At 45.0% G+C, this 13,686-nt stretch overlaps 1 protein-coding gene across 5 annotated transcripts in view; it reads left to right on the top strand.

Moving 5' to 3' along the window:
- The window catches only part of ZNF462 (zinc finger protein 462), an 88,083-nt gene that overhangs the window by 39,383 nt on the left and 35,014 nt on the right, over positions 1 to 13,686 (top strand). For 4 of the 5 annotated variants that reach the window (XM_058825775.1, XM_058825776.1, XM_058825778.1 and 1 more), the window contains exons 3-6: positions 526 to 6,059; positions 6,943 to 7,107; positions 8,706 to 8,980; positions 12,205 to 12,323. In XM_058825775.1, the coding sequence (XP_058681758.1) occupies positions 526 to 6,059; positions 6,943 to 7,107; positions 8,706 to 8,980; positions 12,205 to 12,323 (6,093 nt within the window). The remainder of the gene's footprint in view (positions 1 to 525; positions 6,060 to 6,942; positions 7,108 to 8,705; positions 8,981 to 12,204; positions 12,324 to 13,686) is intronic. The other variant, XM_058825777.1, reaches the window with a different exon arrangement.

Here is a 13,686-nt window from a genome sequence, read left to right as displayed (position 1 = left end):
TTTATTGTGGTTTAAACATTTGCATTATCTTTATGGCTGTGTCAGCAAAGCAGATACCTAGCATCAGCCATGCTGGTTCTGAGCATGGCTTTTTTTTTTTTTTCCTGCAAATGCAAGCATGGAGGATGGTACTGTTTCCCAGCTTCTTTTCATGGGGTTCTTCATACTGATTTTTCATTTTCAGCTTTTCATGGTTGTCCTTTACTACCATGAACCACCTCAAAATTACAACTTTCGTTAGTTTTCAAACAGAAACTAGTTTTATTTTTTTCCCCCAAGAAGGTAATTTTGGAAACTATCCACCCAAAACTGTACGCCACAATCATTTATATGTAGAAATTATGCGTAATGGTCACTTTTCTGACCATTGCCGGGTCTGTAGATACTACCATAAGTGAGTGAGGGAATCCTGGAATGGTTATTGTCAATTCAGGATGTGGTTACATTCTTAAGTATAGAGGGTGGGTGGAGGAAAAGCTTTTTTTATTTTATTTATTTACATATACACCTTAATTCTCATTTTAGGGCAAAATGCAACAAGTCAGATGGGGACTGGAAGTTACTATAGCCAGAGCCAGACTTTCTATGGCCAACATATGGCTCCAAATCCTAAACCAACCAGCAAGTTTTTCCAGTGCAAGTTCTGTGTGCGTTACTTCCGTTCCAAAAACCTCCTCATAGAGCACACACGGAAGGTTCATGGAGCACAGGCTGGGGGGAGCTCAGTGGGGCCACCAGCTTCTAGTTCCCTAAATTACAACATCATGATGCATGAAGGGTTTGGTAAAGTTTTCAGTTGCCAGTTCTGCACCTACAAGTCACCCAGGCGTGCAAGGATTATTAAGCACCAGAAAATGTATCACAAAAACAACCTGAAAGAGAGTTCAGCTCCTTCTGCTGCTGCTGCTGCTGCTGCTGTGTCTGAATCAACGTCTGCTTCTGTGCCAGTGCAGGAACCCTGCAAGGAGCTGCCGGCAGAGGTGGTGGAGCGGAGCATTTTGGAGTCGATGGTCAAGCCCCTGACCAAGTCTAGGGGAAACTTTTGCTGTGAATGGTGCAGCTACCAGACACCTCGGAGGGAGCGCTGGTGTGACCACATGATGAAGAAGCACCGCAGCATGGTGAAAATCCTGTCGAGCCTGAGGCAGCAGCAGGACGGAACCAGCGCACCTGAGGTGCAGAGTAAGAGTGCCCAGAGTGCCTCTCCAAACTCGAATTACATGTCCATGAACACAACAGGGCGTGAGATGTCGAGTGCTAATGTCTCAAACTTCAGGGGATCTATGGGCAATTCACTTATCAGGCCCAACTCTTCTACATCTTCAAAGTTTTCTTCTGTGTCTTACCCTCAAATGAAGCCTAAGTCACCTCACAACTCGGGCATGGTTAATTTGTCTGACAGATCCCGCTATGGAATTGCTGATATGACGAATTCTTCTGCTGACCTGGAAACAAGCAGTATGCTAAATGACTCCAGCTCAGATGAAGAGCTAAATGAAATGGACAGCGAGAATGGCTTAAACTCCATGGATCACCAGACCTCAGGAATGTCTGCAGAGCAGCTGATGGGATCTGATGGCAACAAACTATTGGAAACAAAGGGAATTCCCTTCAGAAGATACATGAACAGGTTCCAATGTCCTTTCTGCCCTTTCCTGACGATGCACCGCCGAAGTATTTCCCGTCACATCGAGAACATCCACCTGTCTGGGAAGACAGCTGTGTACAAGTGTGACGAGTGCCCCTTCACCTGCAAGAGTTCTCTGAAGCTCGGTGCCCACAAGCAGTGTCACACAGGAACAACATCTGACTGGGACACCATGAACTCCCAGGCTGAGAGCATTGCCTCGTCCCTGAACGACAGCACGGTGTCTTACGAGAGTGGGAATATCAATGGCAGGAAGTCAGCTGGGATGATGGAACCTGTGCAGCCGCAGCCGCAGCAGCAGCAACCGCAGCAGCAGCAACAGCAGCAGCAGCAGCAGCAGCAGCAATCACCCCAGCCCCATTCACAGCATCCTTACAAGTGCACGTTGTGCAACTATTCCACCACCACTTTGAAAGGCCTCAGAGTTCATCAGCAGCACAAGCATTCATTCTGTGACAACTTGCCAAAATACGATGGGCCGCCATCAAACACACCGCAGGAGAGCGAGGCAGATGCTCACCCCTCTGCCAGCACCGTGAAGAAGAGCCAGACCTCCATCCTTGGGCTCTCATCTAAAAATAACTTTGTTGCAAAAGCCCCTAGGAAGGTCTCAAATGACTTCCCTTTAGATCTCTCTCCCGTGAAAAAGAGAACTAGAATTGATGAAATAGCGAGCAACCTGCAGAGCAAGATCAGCCAAAACAAACAGCAGGAGGATGCTGTGATTAATGTAGAGGATGATGAGGAGGAGGAAGAGGACAATGAGGTGGAGATAGAGGTGGAGTTAGACAGAGAAGAAGAGCAAACAGAGCCAATGATAGAGGTTTCCAGTTCTTATGCACCCCAGCAAATGTGGGGCAGAGAGGCTAACGATTCCCAGAAGGAGGCGAGCTTCAGGAGCATGCAGCACGACTACAATTCCACCAACGGGGCAGAGATTGAGCTCACTTTGTCTGAGGATGAGGAGGACTACTACTCTGCTGTCAGCATGAAGGACCATCAGAGCCCTAATGCCTCTGTTCTGGGCAGCCAGTCCAACATGTACGGTACCGACCAGAACAACGAGAATTCGGAGTTCAGTGACTCTGGCAGGCTTTATTATTGTAAACACTGTGATTTCAGCAACAAATCTGCCAGGAGTGTTAGCACCCACTACCAGCGAATGCATCCCTACATTAAATTCAGCTTTAGGTACATCCTGGATCCTAATGATCACAGTGCAGTGTATCGGTGTCTGGAGTGTTACATTGACTACACGAATTTTGAAGACCTGCAGCAGCATTATGGAGAGCATCATCCTGAAGCTATGAATGTACTGAACTTTGATCATTCCGATCTGATCTACCGCTGCCGCTTCTGCTCTTACACAAGCCCAAATGTTAGAAGCCTGATGCCACATTACCAAAGAATGCATCCCACAGTGAAAATTAACAATGCAATGATATTTTCAAGCTATGTCGTTGAGCAGCAAGAAGGGCTGAACACAGAGTCTCAGACACTGAGAGATATCTTGAATTCTGCTCCAAAAACTATGGCAACCTCCACCCCTGTGGCTCGCGGGACTGGTGTGCCAGCTGGTTTTAACAAAGGTGCCACCAAGAGTTTCAGTCCTGAATGTGAAAATCAGAAGGAACCTTCAGTCAACACTGTGGTTGTTTATGACTGTGATGTGTGTTCGTTTGCAAGCCCAAACATGCATTCAGTTTTGGTGCACTACCAGAAAAAGCATCCCGAAGAAAAGGCCTCGTATTTCAGAATCCAGAAGACCATGCGTGTAGTCTCTGTTGACAGGGGCTCTGCCCTCGCTCAAATGTCCTTTGAGCTGGGGGCTCCCATCTCCCCAAAACTGTCCAGCTTGGCTTCCCAGCCACCTCCTCCCCCACCACCACCCCCAGAGCTCTCCACTGAGCTCTACTATTGCAAACACTGTTCCTACAGCAACCGCTCCGTCGTGGGGGTGCTTGTCCACTACCAAAAGAGGCACCCGGAGATCAAGGTCACAGCCAAGTACATCAGGCAGGCCCCGCCGACCGCGGCCATGATGCGGGCAGGGGAGCTGCCACCTGGCATCCAGAGGCCACCAGTGTCCATGCAGCAGCTGGGCCGTGGCGGGTCCGAGACCTCCGTGAACCCTCCCGAGAACGAAATGTTCTTCTGCCAGCACTGTGATTACGGGAACCGGACCGTGAAGGGCGTGCTCATCCACTATCAGAAGAAGCATCGCGACTTCAAAGCCAACGCGGATGTGATCAGGCAGCACACGGCCACCATCAGGAGCCTTTGTGACCGTGGCCAGAAGAAATCAGCTGGCAGCCTGCCCGCCCACACCTCCGGCACCGAGCGGGACAAGTCCAAGCTGAGAGCCCTCAAGTGCAGGCAGTGCAGCTACACATCCCCTTACTTCTATGCATTGAGGAAGCATATTAAGAAAGACCACCCGAATCTGAAGGCCACGGTGACATCCATACTGAGGTGGGCGTTTCTGGATGGCTTGATAGAAGCTGGTTATCACTGTGAATGGTGCATTTATTCACACACAGAGCCGAGTGGCTTGCTTGTGCATTACCAAAGGAGACATCCTGAGCATTATGTTGATTATACCTACATGGCAACCAAACTCTGGGCAGGTCCCGATCCTTCCCCTCCTGCCCTAGTGATGCCAACAGAGATGAAGACCTATAAATGCAGAGACTGCATTTTTGAAGCATCTTCTATTTGGGATATTACTAATCACTACCAAGCATTTCACCCCTGGGCCATGAATGGAGATGAATCTGTGTTGTTAGATATCATTAAAGAGAAGGATACTGCTGAGAAAACCATGCCACAGCCTGATGAAGGTGGGGTCAGGATGGATTCTGAAGACCAGATAGCAGCACCACAGATGGATCAGGATGCAGAGTGTGCAGAGGATCCCAGCCTTTCCCATGAAAAAACTGTCCAGCTGGCTTCTGCAAATCCTGCCATCTCCTCCACTCCATACCAGTGTACAGTGTGCCAGTCTGAGTACAACAACCTACATGGCCTCCTGACACATTATGGCAAAAAGCATCCTGGCATGAAAGTGAAGGCAGCAGACTTTGCTCAGGACATAGACATTAACCCAGGGGCCGTGTATAAGTGCAGACACTGCCCATACATTAACACACGCATTCACGGCGTCCTCACGCACTACCAGAAGCGGCACCCGTCAGTGAAAGTCACTGCTGAGGACTTTGTGCATGACGTGGAGCAGTCGACTGACATTGCTCAGAATGACGTGGAAGAGACAAGCAGGATTTTCAAGCAGGGCTATGGTGCTTACCGGTGCAAACTCTGCCCCTACACCCACGGAACCCTTGAGAAGCTGAAAATCCACTATGAGAAGTACCACAATCAGCCTGAATTTGATGTTTTTGCCCAGTCACCACCGAAGGTGTCTGCCTCAGTGGAGCCAGACATGGTGACTGAAATCAAGGCCTCCCCAGAAATTGCTGCTGAGGATGTTGGAGAGGTCTCCATGCCAGCGCCTCATTTCTCCAGTTCTCACTTAGTGTCTCACACAGTATTCCGGTGTCAGCTCTGTAAATATTTCTGCTCCACTCGGAAGGGGATAGCAAGACACTACCGCATCAAACATAACAACGTTCGGGCGCAGCCAGAGGGCAAGAACAACCTCTTCAAGTGTGCTCTGTGCTCCTACACCAACCCCATCCGCAAAGGGCTTGCAGCACACTACCAGAAAAGACACGACATTGATGCCTACTACACTCACTGCCTGGCAGCCTCCAGGACAGTAAGCGACAAACCCAATAAAGTGATCATTCCATCTCCTCCCAAGGATGACACTCCTCAGCTCAGCGAGGAGCTCAGGAGGGCTGTAGAGAAGAAGAAGTGCTCGCTCTGTTCCTTCCAGTCCTTCAGCAAGAAGGGCATCGTGTCCCACTACATGAAGCGTCACCCTGGTGTTTTCCCTAAGAAGCAGCATGCCAGCAAGCTGGGGGGATATTTCACTGCTGTGTATGCTGATGAGCACGAAAAACCAGCTCCAGCCGAGGAGAGGAACGACTTTGAGAAGCCCGAGGTGGAGGCTGAGGCTCAGGAAATTGAGTGGCTTCCCTTCAGGTGCATTAAATGTTTCAAGCTGTCCTTCAGCACAGCAGAGCTGCTGTGCATGCATTACACTGACCACCACAGCAAGGATTTGAAGAGGGACTTTTCCATACTTGGAAGTGGCACCCGCTCTCAGAGCCCTGTCTACCAGTGCAAACACTGTGATACAAAATTGCATAGCACGGCAGAGCTGACTGCACACTTGAATGGTCACAATGAGGAATTCCAGAAGCGTGCCAAACGTCAGGAGAGAAGGAAGCAGCTTTTGAGCAAGCAGAAATATGCAGATGGTGCTTTTGCAGATTTCAAACAAGAGAGGGTAAGGATTTGTGTGTCTGGTCTCTTTCTCTGCCCCCTGCTCCCCACCAGGCAGCCCACCAATGCCCACTTGCATGTTCTCTTGGACAGCCAAATGACCACAGGCTAATGAGTGAATCAGAGTGCCAGTGAGCTCCATAAGTCAATTACACACCCTGCTTTAATTTCCTCATCCATCCGCCACATCTCCCTAGGTTCTGTAGGAAACCTTGTTCCTTCCTACCGCTTCCTTCAGTATTTTCTTCATCTTCTTTCCTCCCTCCCACACTTCTGGAGGGCCATCTGTGTCTGACAGTCACTTGTTCTTTTGTGGCAAGACTGCCATGTACTTTCTTGCAGATCCTCTGCAAAATGTCCCATCCCCTTCTTCCATGATCCTCTGAATAACACATCAGTTTTCTTCTCAGCCTTCTCTCTCTCAGTCCTTCCTCTCATTGAGCACTTAGGATTAGCATAACATGAATCTGTCTTATGACAGGAGCTTTGGGCAAGTGCCTCATAAGGAGAGGACCAAATTTTTTCTCTATTTCTTGCCCACTTACCCACTTCCTTCTGCTTCAGTTTGAAAAAATACACTTGCGTAGGAAAAGCTTTGCACAGAAGTTGGGGAGGTTACGGGGTCGTGGAGGAGGAGGAGGAGGAGGAGGCACAGTTTCAGGCCAAACTGAAATGGTTTTCTAGAGGACCACTGTTAGCCATAAACCGAATGTTTCTTCTGCATAGATGTCTTGTCCACTTACTTTGTAGGAATTAATGATCTCAGGGGAAATTTACCTTGCAGTTCTGGACATCAAGTATCACATCAGGTCTAAAGTCTGGTCTGTGCTCCTAAAAACGAGGTGACAAAGCCTGCTTCAGTGATTTATGCTTGTGTGCTCAAACAGGCCTTTGGACACTTGGAAGATGTTTCGAAACTCAAGGAGAGGAAGGTGGTTGGCTACAAATGCAAATTTTGTGTGGAAGTCCATCCAACTCTTCGAGCCATCTGTAATCACCTCCGCAAGCATGTCCAGTACGGGAATGTCTCTTCTGTGTCGGCCACTGTAAAGGTAAGAATTCCTTAAAGGTGACTGAAAGTGACTGAAACTGCTTGCATTGTTCAGCGTAAAGGCCTCCTTGATAACCTGTGGAGGGCTCTTGTGAAGTTGAATGGGTTTTGAGCCGGGCATTCCGGTTCAGCATGATGTTTTAGTCTAACACTAAGCTTCTGAAGTGCATTTGGTTCATTTCAAGATGTTTTAACTTTTTTTCACTCTCGATCCAGGGGCACGAAGAGTCTTTAATTCTCATTTCTTCTCAGCCACAAAGGAGTTGATGTCGCTGATGACCAAAGGGCTTGGTTTATGGGCAGGAAACTTTCTCTCAGCTACTTTATGGGCTATGTTTCTGCTTAGTTAAGCTCCAAGAAGAGTTGTTTGGTTTTGGTTTTTTTTTCTATATGTGTGTATGATTTTTATTTTAGGAAGTGTGCACATACAAATGTGCGAAGCTGCTTGTGGTACACCCTTCCACATGGAATTTGCACACTGGCTCCAAACAAAACTCTCAGTGGCCAGCTGAGCCAGTGATTCCCTTGCAGGTGATTAGGTGCAAAAGTGTTGTTCCTTTCTTCCTGTGGAAAGTGGTGCCTCCTGTGACATCCACAAGGAGAGGTGATGTTCCAAAGTCTGATTTCCAGGATGCTTATTAGCAGGGGAAGTGAAAGTGCACCAAGGTTGTGGGAATTAGCTCTTGGTCAGAGGCTCCTGCTGCCTGACTGACAGGCCTATTTGGTGACATAATCTGCTTTTTGTGGGGAAGCCGTGTCCTCCACAGCCTAACTCATGCTACCTGAGACAGCTTTCATTGCCCTACCACTTTCCTGACCTTCTTGCCTGTTTCTCCTGACAGATTCAGATGCTTCCTTCCTAAGAGTAATTTCCCTCTTCTCCTCACTTTTCAAGTGATGCTTGTGTAGGGTCAGTGCTTCCTTTTGAGTAAATAAAATCTTGCATCAGGGAACAAAAGCTGAAAGCCATGGCCTAAAGAATGTGCTGGAAGTGCCTCTTACAGGGTATTTAAGTAGCTGCACAAATGCATGCTCTGGTTAGAAATGGGAAAGTTATGAAGGAGAGTTAAAAAAAAAGGACTTTTTCTGTTTGCTCTATATTTTTAGAGGGTTCTAGGGTCTTAGTGTACCAGCTCATTTCTTGAGAGTTCGACACTGATGGACAAAGTCTACTGAAGAGTAGACAGTGTATTATTAGTCTGCAGGGTAGCAACATTCAGCTAGAGCAGAACAAACTAAAGTAAAATTCTCTGTAACTTACTAATTATTACCTGATCAAGTTTAGAAGATTCTCACAGCAAGACCATTGAAAGATAGGTTTCTTGTCTTTTTGGATGATCTGACACAAACTTCATCAAGGAGTGAGATTTTTTTCTTTTTTTTTTTTTAAACATATGCATGTTTGTATATAACAGATGTAATTAATGTTTTTCCCTCCCAAGAATAGGTCTTTTTTTTCAGAAAGCCGTTGATGTGGAGTCTGTGTAGGGATGTGTTTAGAGAAATAATGCAGTGAGAAGTCTGATGAGTACAGGGGAGAGACTGAAGGGGCAGAAGGGAGAGAGAATTGATGGCTTTGGGGGGATATGTGTTTTTTAGCAGGAAGCTGAAGATCCTTCAAACACAACTTTGATGGAGGGTTTTGAGGGAGCCAAAGACCCTGGCATGGTGGAATTTACAGAAGCTGAATATGGAGCATCCCTGGAAGATGAAGCCAGGCCTGGGGGCTACCACTGCAGCCAGTGTGACCGGGTTTTGATGTCTATGCAGGGTCTGCGATCTCACGAGAGGAGTCACTTGGCTCTGGCCATGTTTGCCCGGGAAGACAAGTACAGCTGCCAGTATTGCTCCTTTGTCTCTGCTTTCAGGCACAAGTAAGTTCTGGCTTTTTTTGGCTTTTTTTTTGCTTTTTTTTTTTTTTGTTTCCTAAAGAACCACCAGCTAGCAGTGCTGTTTCGTGGGCTGGCACTGGGGGAAGAGCTCGCTTGACTTGACGTCGAGCCACGCTTTTCTTGTGGTGTTTACGTAGTTTCCACACTGCAAAATCTTTGCCCATTACAGTTGGCTGTTTGTGAAGGATTGCACCTTTATATTTTCCTGAATTCGTGTTAGCCCTCTATTTGCATGTAGGAGAGAAGCATGCAAGCCACAGAATAAGGATTATTTCAGTAGGCAAACAGTGCAGCCCACCACTTATGCACCTCTCATGTCAGATGCATGAGACTTAACAAGCCAAGAAGAGTTAATTTTCCATATTTAAGAAACTTCTGCTGCATATAATTACCTCGTTTGTAATTACTACAGTTCTTTGTGGGTTGAGTTTTCATTTCTAATGTTAAAACAGTGTCACAGACTTACCTTAAATCAGATTTTTTTTCTTAACTATGGCATGCAGTTTCAGTCCACAAATATTTTAAATTCATACCAGTGTGCTGTAGGAGTGACTCCCTCATCCTGGTTCCTTGTCTGATATATGGTCATCATTAATAGTCAGATTTCTTATCATTTGTTTTCCTGAGATTAGACTTTAAGTTTGTTAGCTTTAAAAATCATTTTAATAATAAAATAATAAATTATATAATAAAACATTAAAATATTTTAATTTATTCATTATTATATTTATTTATTTAAATATAATAAAAACATTTAATAAAAATAAATAAAAATAATAAATAAATAATAAAAATATATGTGTCCCCAAAAAAATGGGGTTTATGATAAATTTTCCACTGGCACCCTGGGCCTGATTCACAGATCTATGTTTCCTCTTAATTTCTGGGGACAGAGCTGCTTGTTCACTGTTTTAACAAAAGAAGACAGATCCAGGTACTCTTTTGATGCAGGCATTCACACTGCTCTTAAATTTGGTGCTGATGTCACCGTTTCAGAGTCTAATGCATGTGGAAGACATTTTTTAGTTCCTTGTATTAAAAAAAGCAAGGTTTCTGCTGGTGTCATGGCATTGCAAACTGATGCCAGAGTTGGAAAGGTCCACAGGATTGAGCAGCCAGGGGTAGGAGACGGACTTGGGGGAATGATGTGCGCTGCTGGGTGTATCCGACCCTGCTTTGGCAAGGCTGACAGTGAGGGGAGCCCCTGCAGGGCTTGCTCTTTGCCTGGTAAACTTGCCTCAACAATCAGACTTCTGTTGAGTTTGGTGCCTAGTCACTCTGTTTCCTGCTGAGGGTAAGTCATGTCCCAGAAGCTGTGGGATGGGTAAGTCAAACAGTGCTGGATGGCAGGGAAGAACTCACCACCTAACTTGATAATAGGTGTGGTCTCTGTTGTTGAAGTTGTTTGCTTCTTCTTTTATTTTTGTTTCTGATGCAATTATTCTCCTGGGAGATTAAGTTGTTGAAGGAAACCAAACGAAGTGTTTTAAACAGCCCACTATTCTCCCAAATATGACCAAAAACTTTAAAACCTCATTTTGGAAGAGTGCAGCTGGCAAACCGTGTGGTTGTGAATATAGTTTTAATTATTGCCATGTCAAATACCTTAAGGTATATATGTTTATAATAGCTTAATATGTATTACATACCTCTTTGGCAGTCTGCTTTAATTGTTAAGTAATCTCATTCCCTGGAGGCTATTTAAAACAAGTTTTGTTCTATGAAGTATTCACTGCAAGTGTTCAAAGCCTTACTCACTTAGGAGATGTTTTCTCCTATTTCTCTAGAACATTTTTGCATTTTGTCTTGTTCCAAACTCCATCCTGGATTTCTGTTAAGTTGTATTTGTATGAAGTGACCCTGAGAGGAGATACAAGTTAATTTTCTATTTTTTTTGCTGTTATCAGATGCTTGAATACACAGGCTTCAGTGTTAACTCTCATAAACAGGGATTTTCTGGCTCAGGCTGTTGTCAGTGTGGGACTAAAGATCATGTGAAATCTTGTGTAGTGTGACAGGGCTGAAACAATTGCTATTTGAGCTACATGTTGATACTCTGTAAAAGACTAGGACAATTTAGGACAAATAAAATATCTACGCCTGAAATACAACTAGAACTGAGGTGGGGGGTGGAGGACAGTTTTGGCACATTGCAACTCCTGCAGTGTCTCTGCCCCGTTGTTGTTGTTCCATCACCATGCATGAGATGACTCAAGCAAAGACGAGGTCACAAAGCATAAATGTGTCCAAAGTAGAGGCTGTACTGGAAATGTTGACACCTTGGGCTCAGACTACCTGCCTGCCAGAGACAGCGAATTCATGTCTGTCAGCCACAGCACAGGAACTGCAGAGCTCTGCAGGATTCACTCAGTTAGAATGAATTTGATCTTCTGTTAGAAAATGTGGGAAACATCCTTTTTTCTCCTCCAAACTTTACTGAGCTGTTAGGACAAATTGTGTCGAGAGCAGTTTTTGATCACTTCACAGTATTCAGGCTGTTGGTACTTCCATTTTTCCCTGAAGAAAAGAAGCCTGAAGAGGCTGGTCTTTGCCACCCCTTCTCCTGCTGAGCTTCATGTAGAATCTCCTACTCTGCTGCTTCTGAAACTCTGCTGCCTTTTAATCCTGGAACTCATCAACTGTAGCCTGCTGGCACCCTCCCCAGAGGAGGATCTCTAATCTGCTTTTGCTGCTGTAACCAAAAGAAGGCTTCCACAGTAAAGCTGGTCAACAAAAAAAAAAAAAAAAGCAAACAAAAAAAAATTTTTTTTTTTACCCTTGATGAACAGGACAAGAGGGGATATATATATATATTCAGGAGAAATGTTTGGCAGGAGAGAAATTGTTTAATGATAATATAATAAAATAATTTCTTGCTTGTTTCACATTTCTTCAGCCGGTCCTTTCAGTTTGGATCATGCATAACTTAATTCATACTAATCTTGCCCTGTAAGTTTATTTAGGTGGCTTGCTCTCTGTACAAACAGAATTGGTGTCAGCTCTGCTCCTTTCCTGCACATTAGATTTGACTTTATTGTGTAAGCAGACCAATAGTTGAATATTGAATTTGTTGAAGAGAGAGTGTAAGAGTGTGAGTGAGGATCCTTACTCGCTCTGCTGTTGCTGTGAAGTGCTTTGCTTTGCCTCTGAAGGGACAGCTGAAGCAATTGACCCTTTTCTGTCTCCCTTTTCTGTCTCTTCTCAAGCCTGGACCGCCACATGCAGACCCACCACGGACACCACAAGCCATTCCGCTGCAAGCTCTGCCCCTTCAAGTCCTCCTACAACAGCCGCCTGAAAACTCATATCCTCAAGGCTCACGCTGGTAAGTTGTTCCCTCTCAGTCTTGCAGCTGAAATGGCCCAGTGTGTTCTTGTGGCTGATCACAGATGCTGGGTTGAACCATGTGTTTTGTCACCAGAAGTGGGTAAGATTTTTCCAAAGGCTGCAGTCGTGGCTGGCCAGCCAATGGAACCTGTTCGGATAAGTGGAAGTTTGGGTAATGGGAAGGGCAAGGATTTAAAATGATGGGTACTTCAAGAACTTTTTTCCTCTCTTTTCTTTTATATGAATGATGTTTTTTTCCTTATTTCTGCTTTTCTCCAAGTGGATTTCATTGCCTATACCATAGATACCATAACAAAATTGGTAGTGAGCTTTACTCTGCTCTTTGTATTTATGTTTGTGCTTTAGGTGACTCTGGGAAAAAGACTGTGAACAGCACCTTGGTTTTTGGTAGAGTCTTATGCTGGCTTTCATGTTAAAACCAAACCCTGTGAAAACTGGGAGTCAGGTCTGTGTGCAGCAGACTGAGAATATCAAAATTGCATTACCAAACGTGGAAATTTGTCCTGCAAATCTCTGTATTTCAGTACGGAATCCATACAAGCAAGCAAGCAAGATATGCTTCTGAGGAACGAGAATTGGGAAGGTGATTTGTCATACAGAGTAGGTCACCTGAAATTGTTGCACCTTTGATTATTAAAAAGTGAGACTCAGGATTTCCTCATCTTTATTCCTTGGCTGTAGACTTTTGGTACTGTCATGCGTCCTGCATTGAAAGGTTATTCTTTGGTTTGCAATCCACACAGGCACTCTGATGCAAATAACAGAATAGTGACCGGTCTGAAAACCTGAAAACTAGCCCAGCTGTCAAAAAGTTGTGAGTAGAAACTTCTTGAACAGGAGTTTCTGATAAAAAGGACCACAGTTTTTTTTTTTTTTCTATTATTTGCTTACTCAAAGTCATACACTCTGGGGTGGAGGAGGAAGATGGAAAAATGGGGAGAAAATTGTAGCTGTCTGCTGACACAAAAATAAATAAAATTATTGTTGCCATTGATCCAAAGGCATTTTTCATCTACAGAAGTATAGGAGGGATTGATGGTCTTGTGTACTTTGTTTCCTATCTTTTTTTTTTTGGGTTTCACAGAGCTTGTGCCAGTTTCTGTGCTTGGATGGATAACATAGATTAGCTTAACTTTTGCCACCTTCCTTTTGTATGGGAAGACCATGGCATTCTGTCCCTTGTAGGAAATCCAACTGCATGCAGCAGTTCCTCCAGTTCACAGAATCCCACATCCTGTATGGAGGAGCCATGGTTCTTAATTTTCACCAGTCATAAAGTAATGTTTTCTTTATGCTGTCATGCAGCTGGGCTCCTTGCTTGACCCTGCCAGATTTTTAGA

Source organism: Poecile atricapillus, chromosome Z (genome assembly GCF_030490865.1).
Source record: "Poecile atricapillus isolate bPoeAtr1 chromosome Z, bPoeAtr1.hap1, whole genome shotgun sequence".
NCBI lineage: Eukaryota > Metazoa > Chordata > Aves > Passeriformes > Paridae > Poecile > Poecile atricapillus.
Note: the sequence above shows the minus strand (reverse complement) of the source record. Positions and strands in the feature narration are given on the sequence as shown.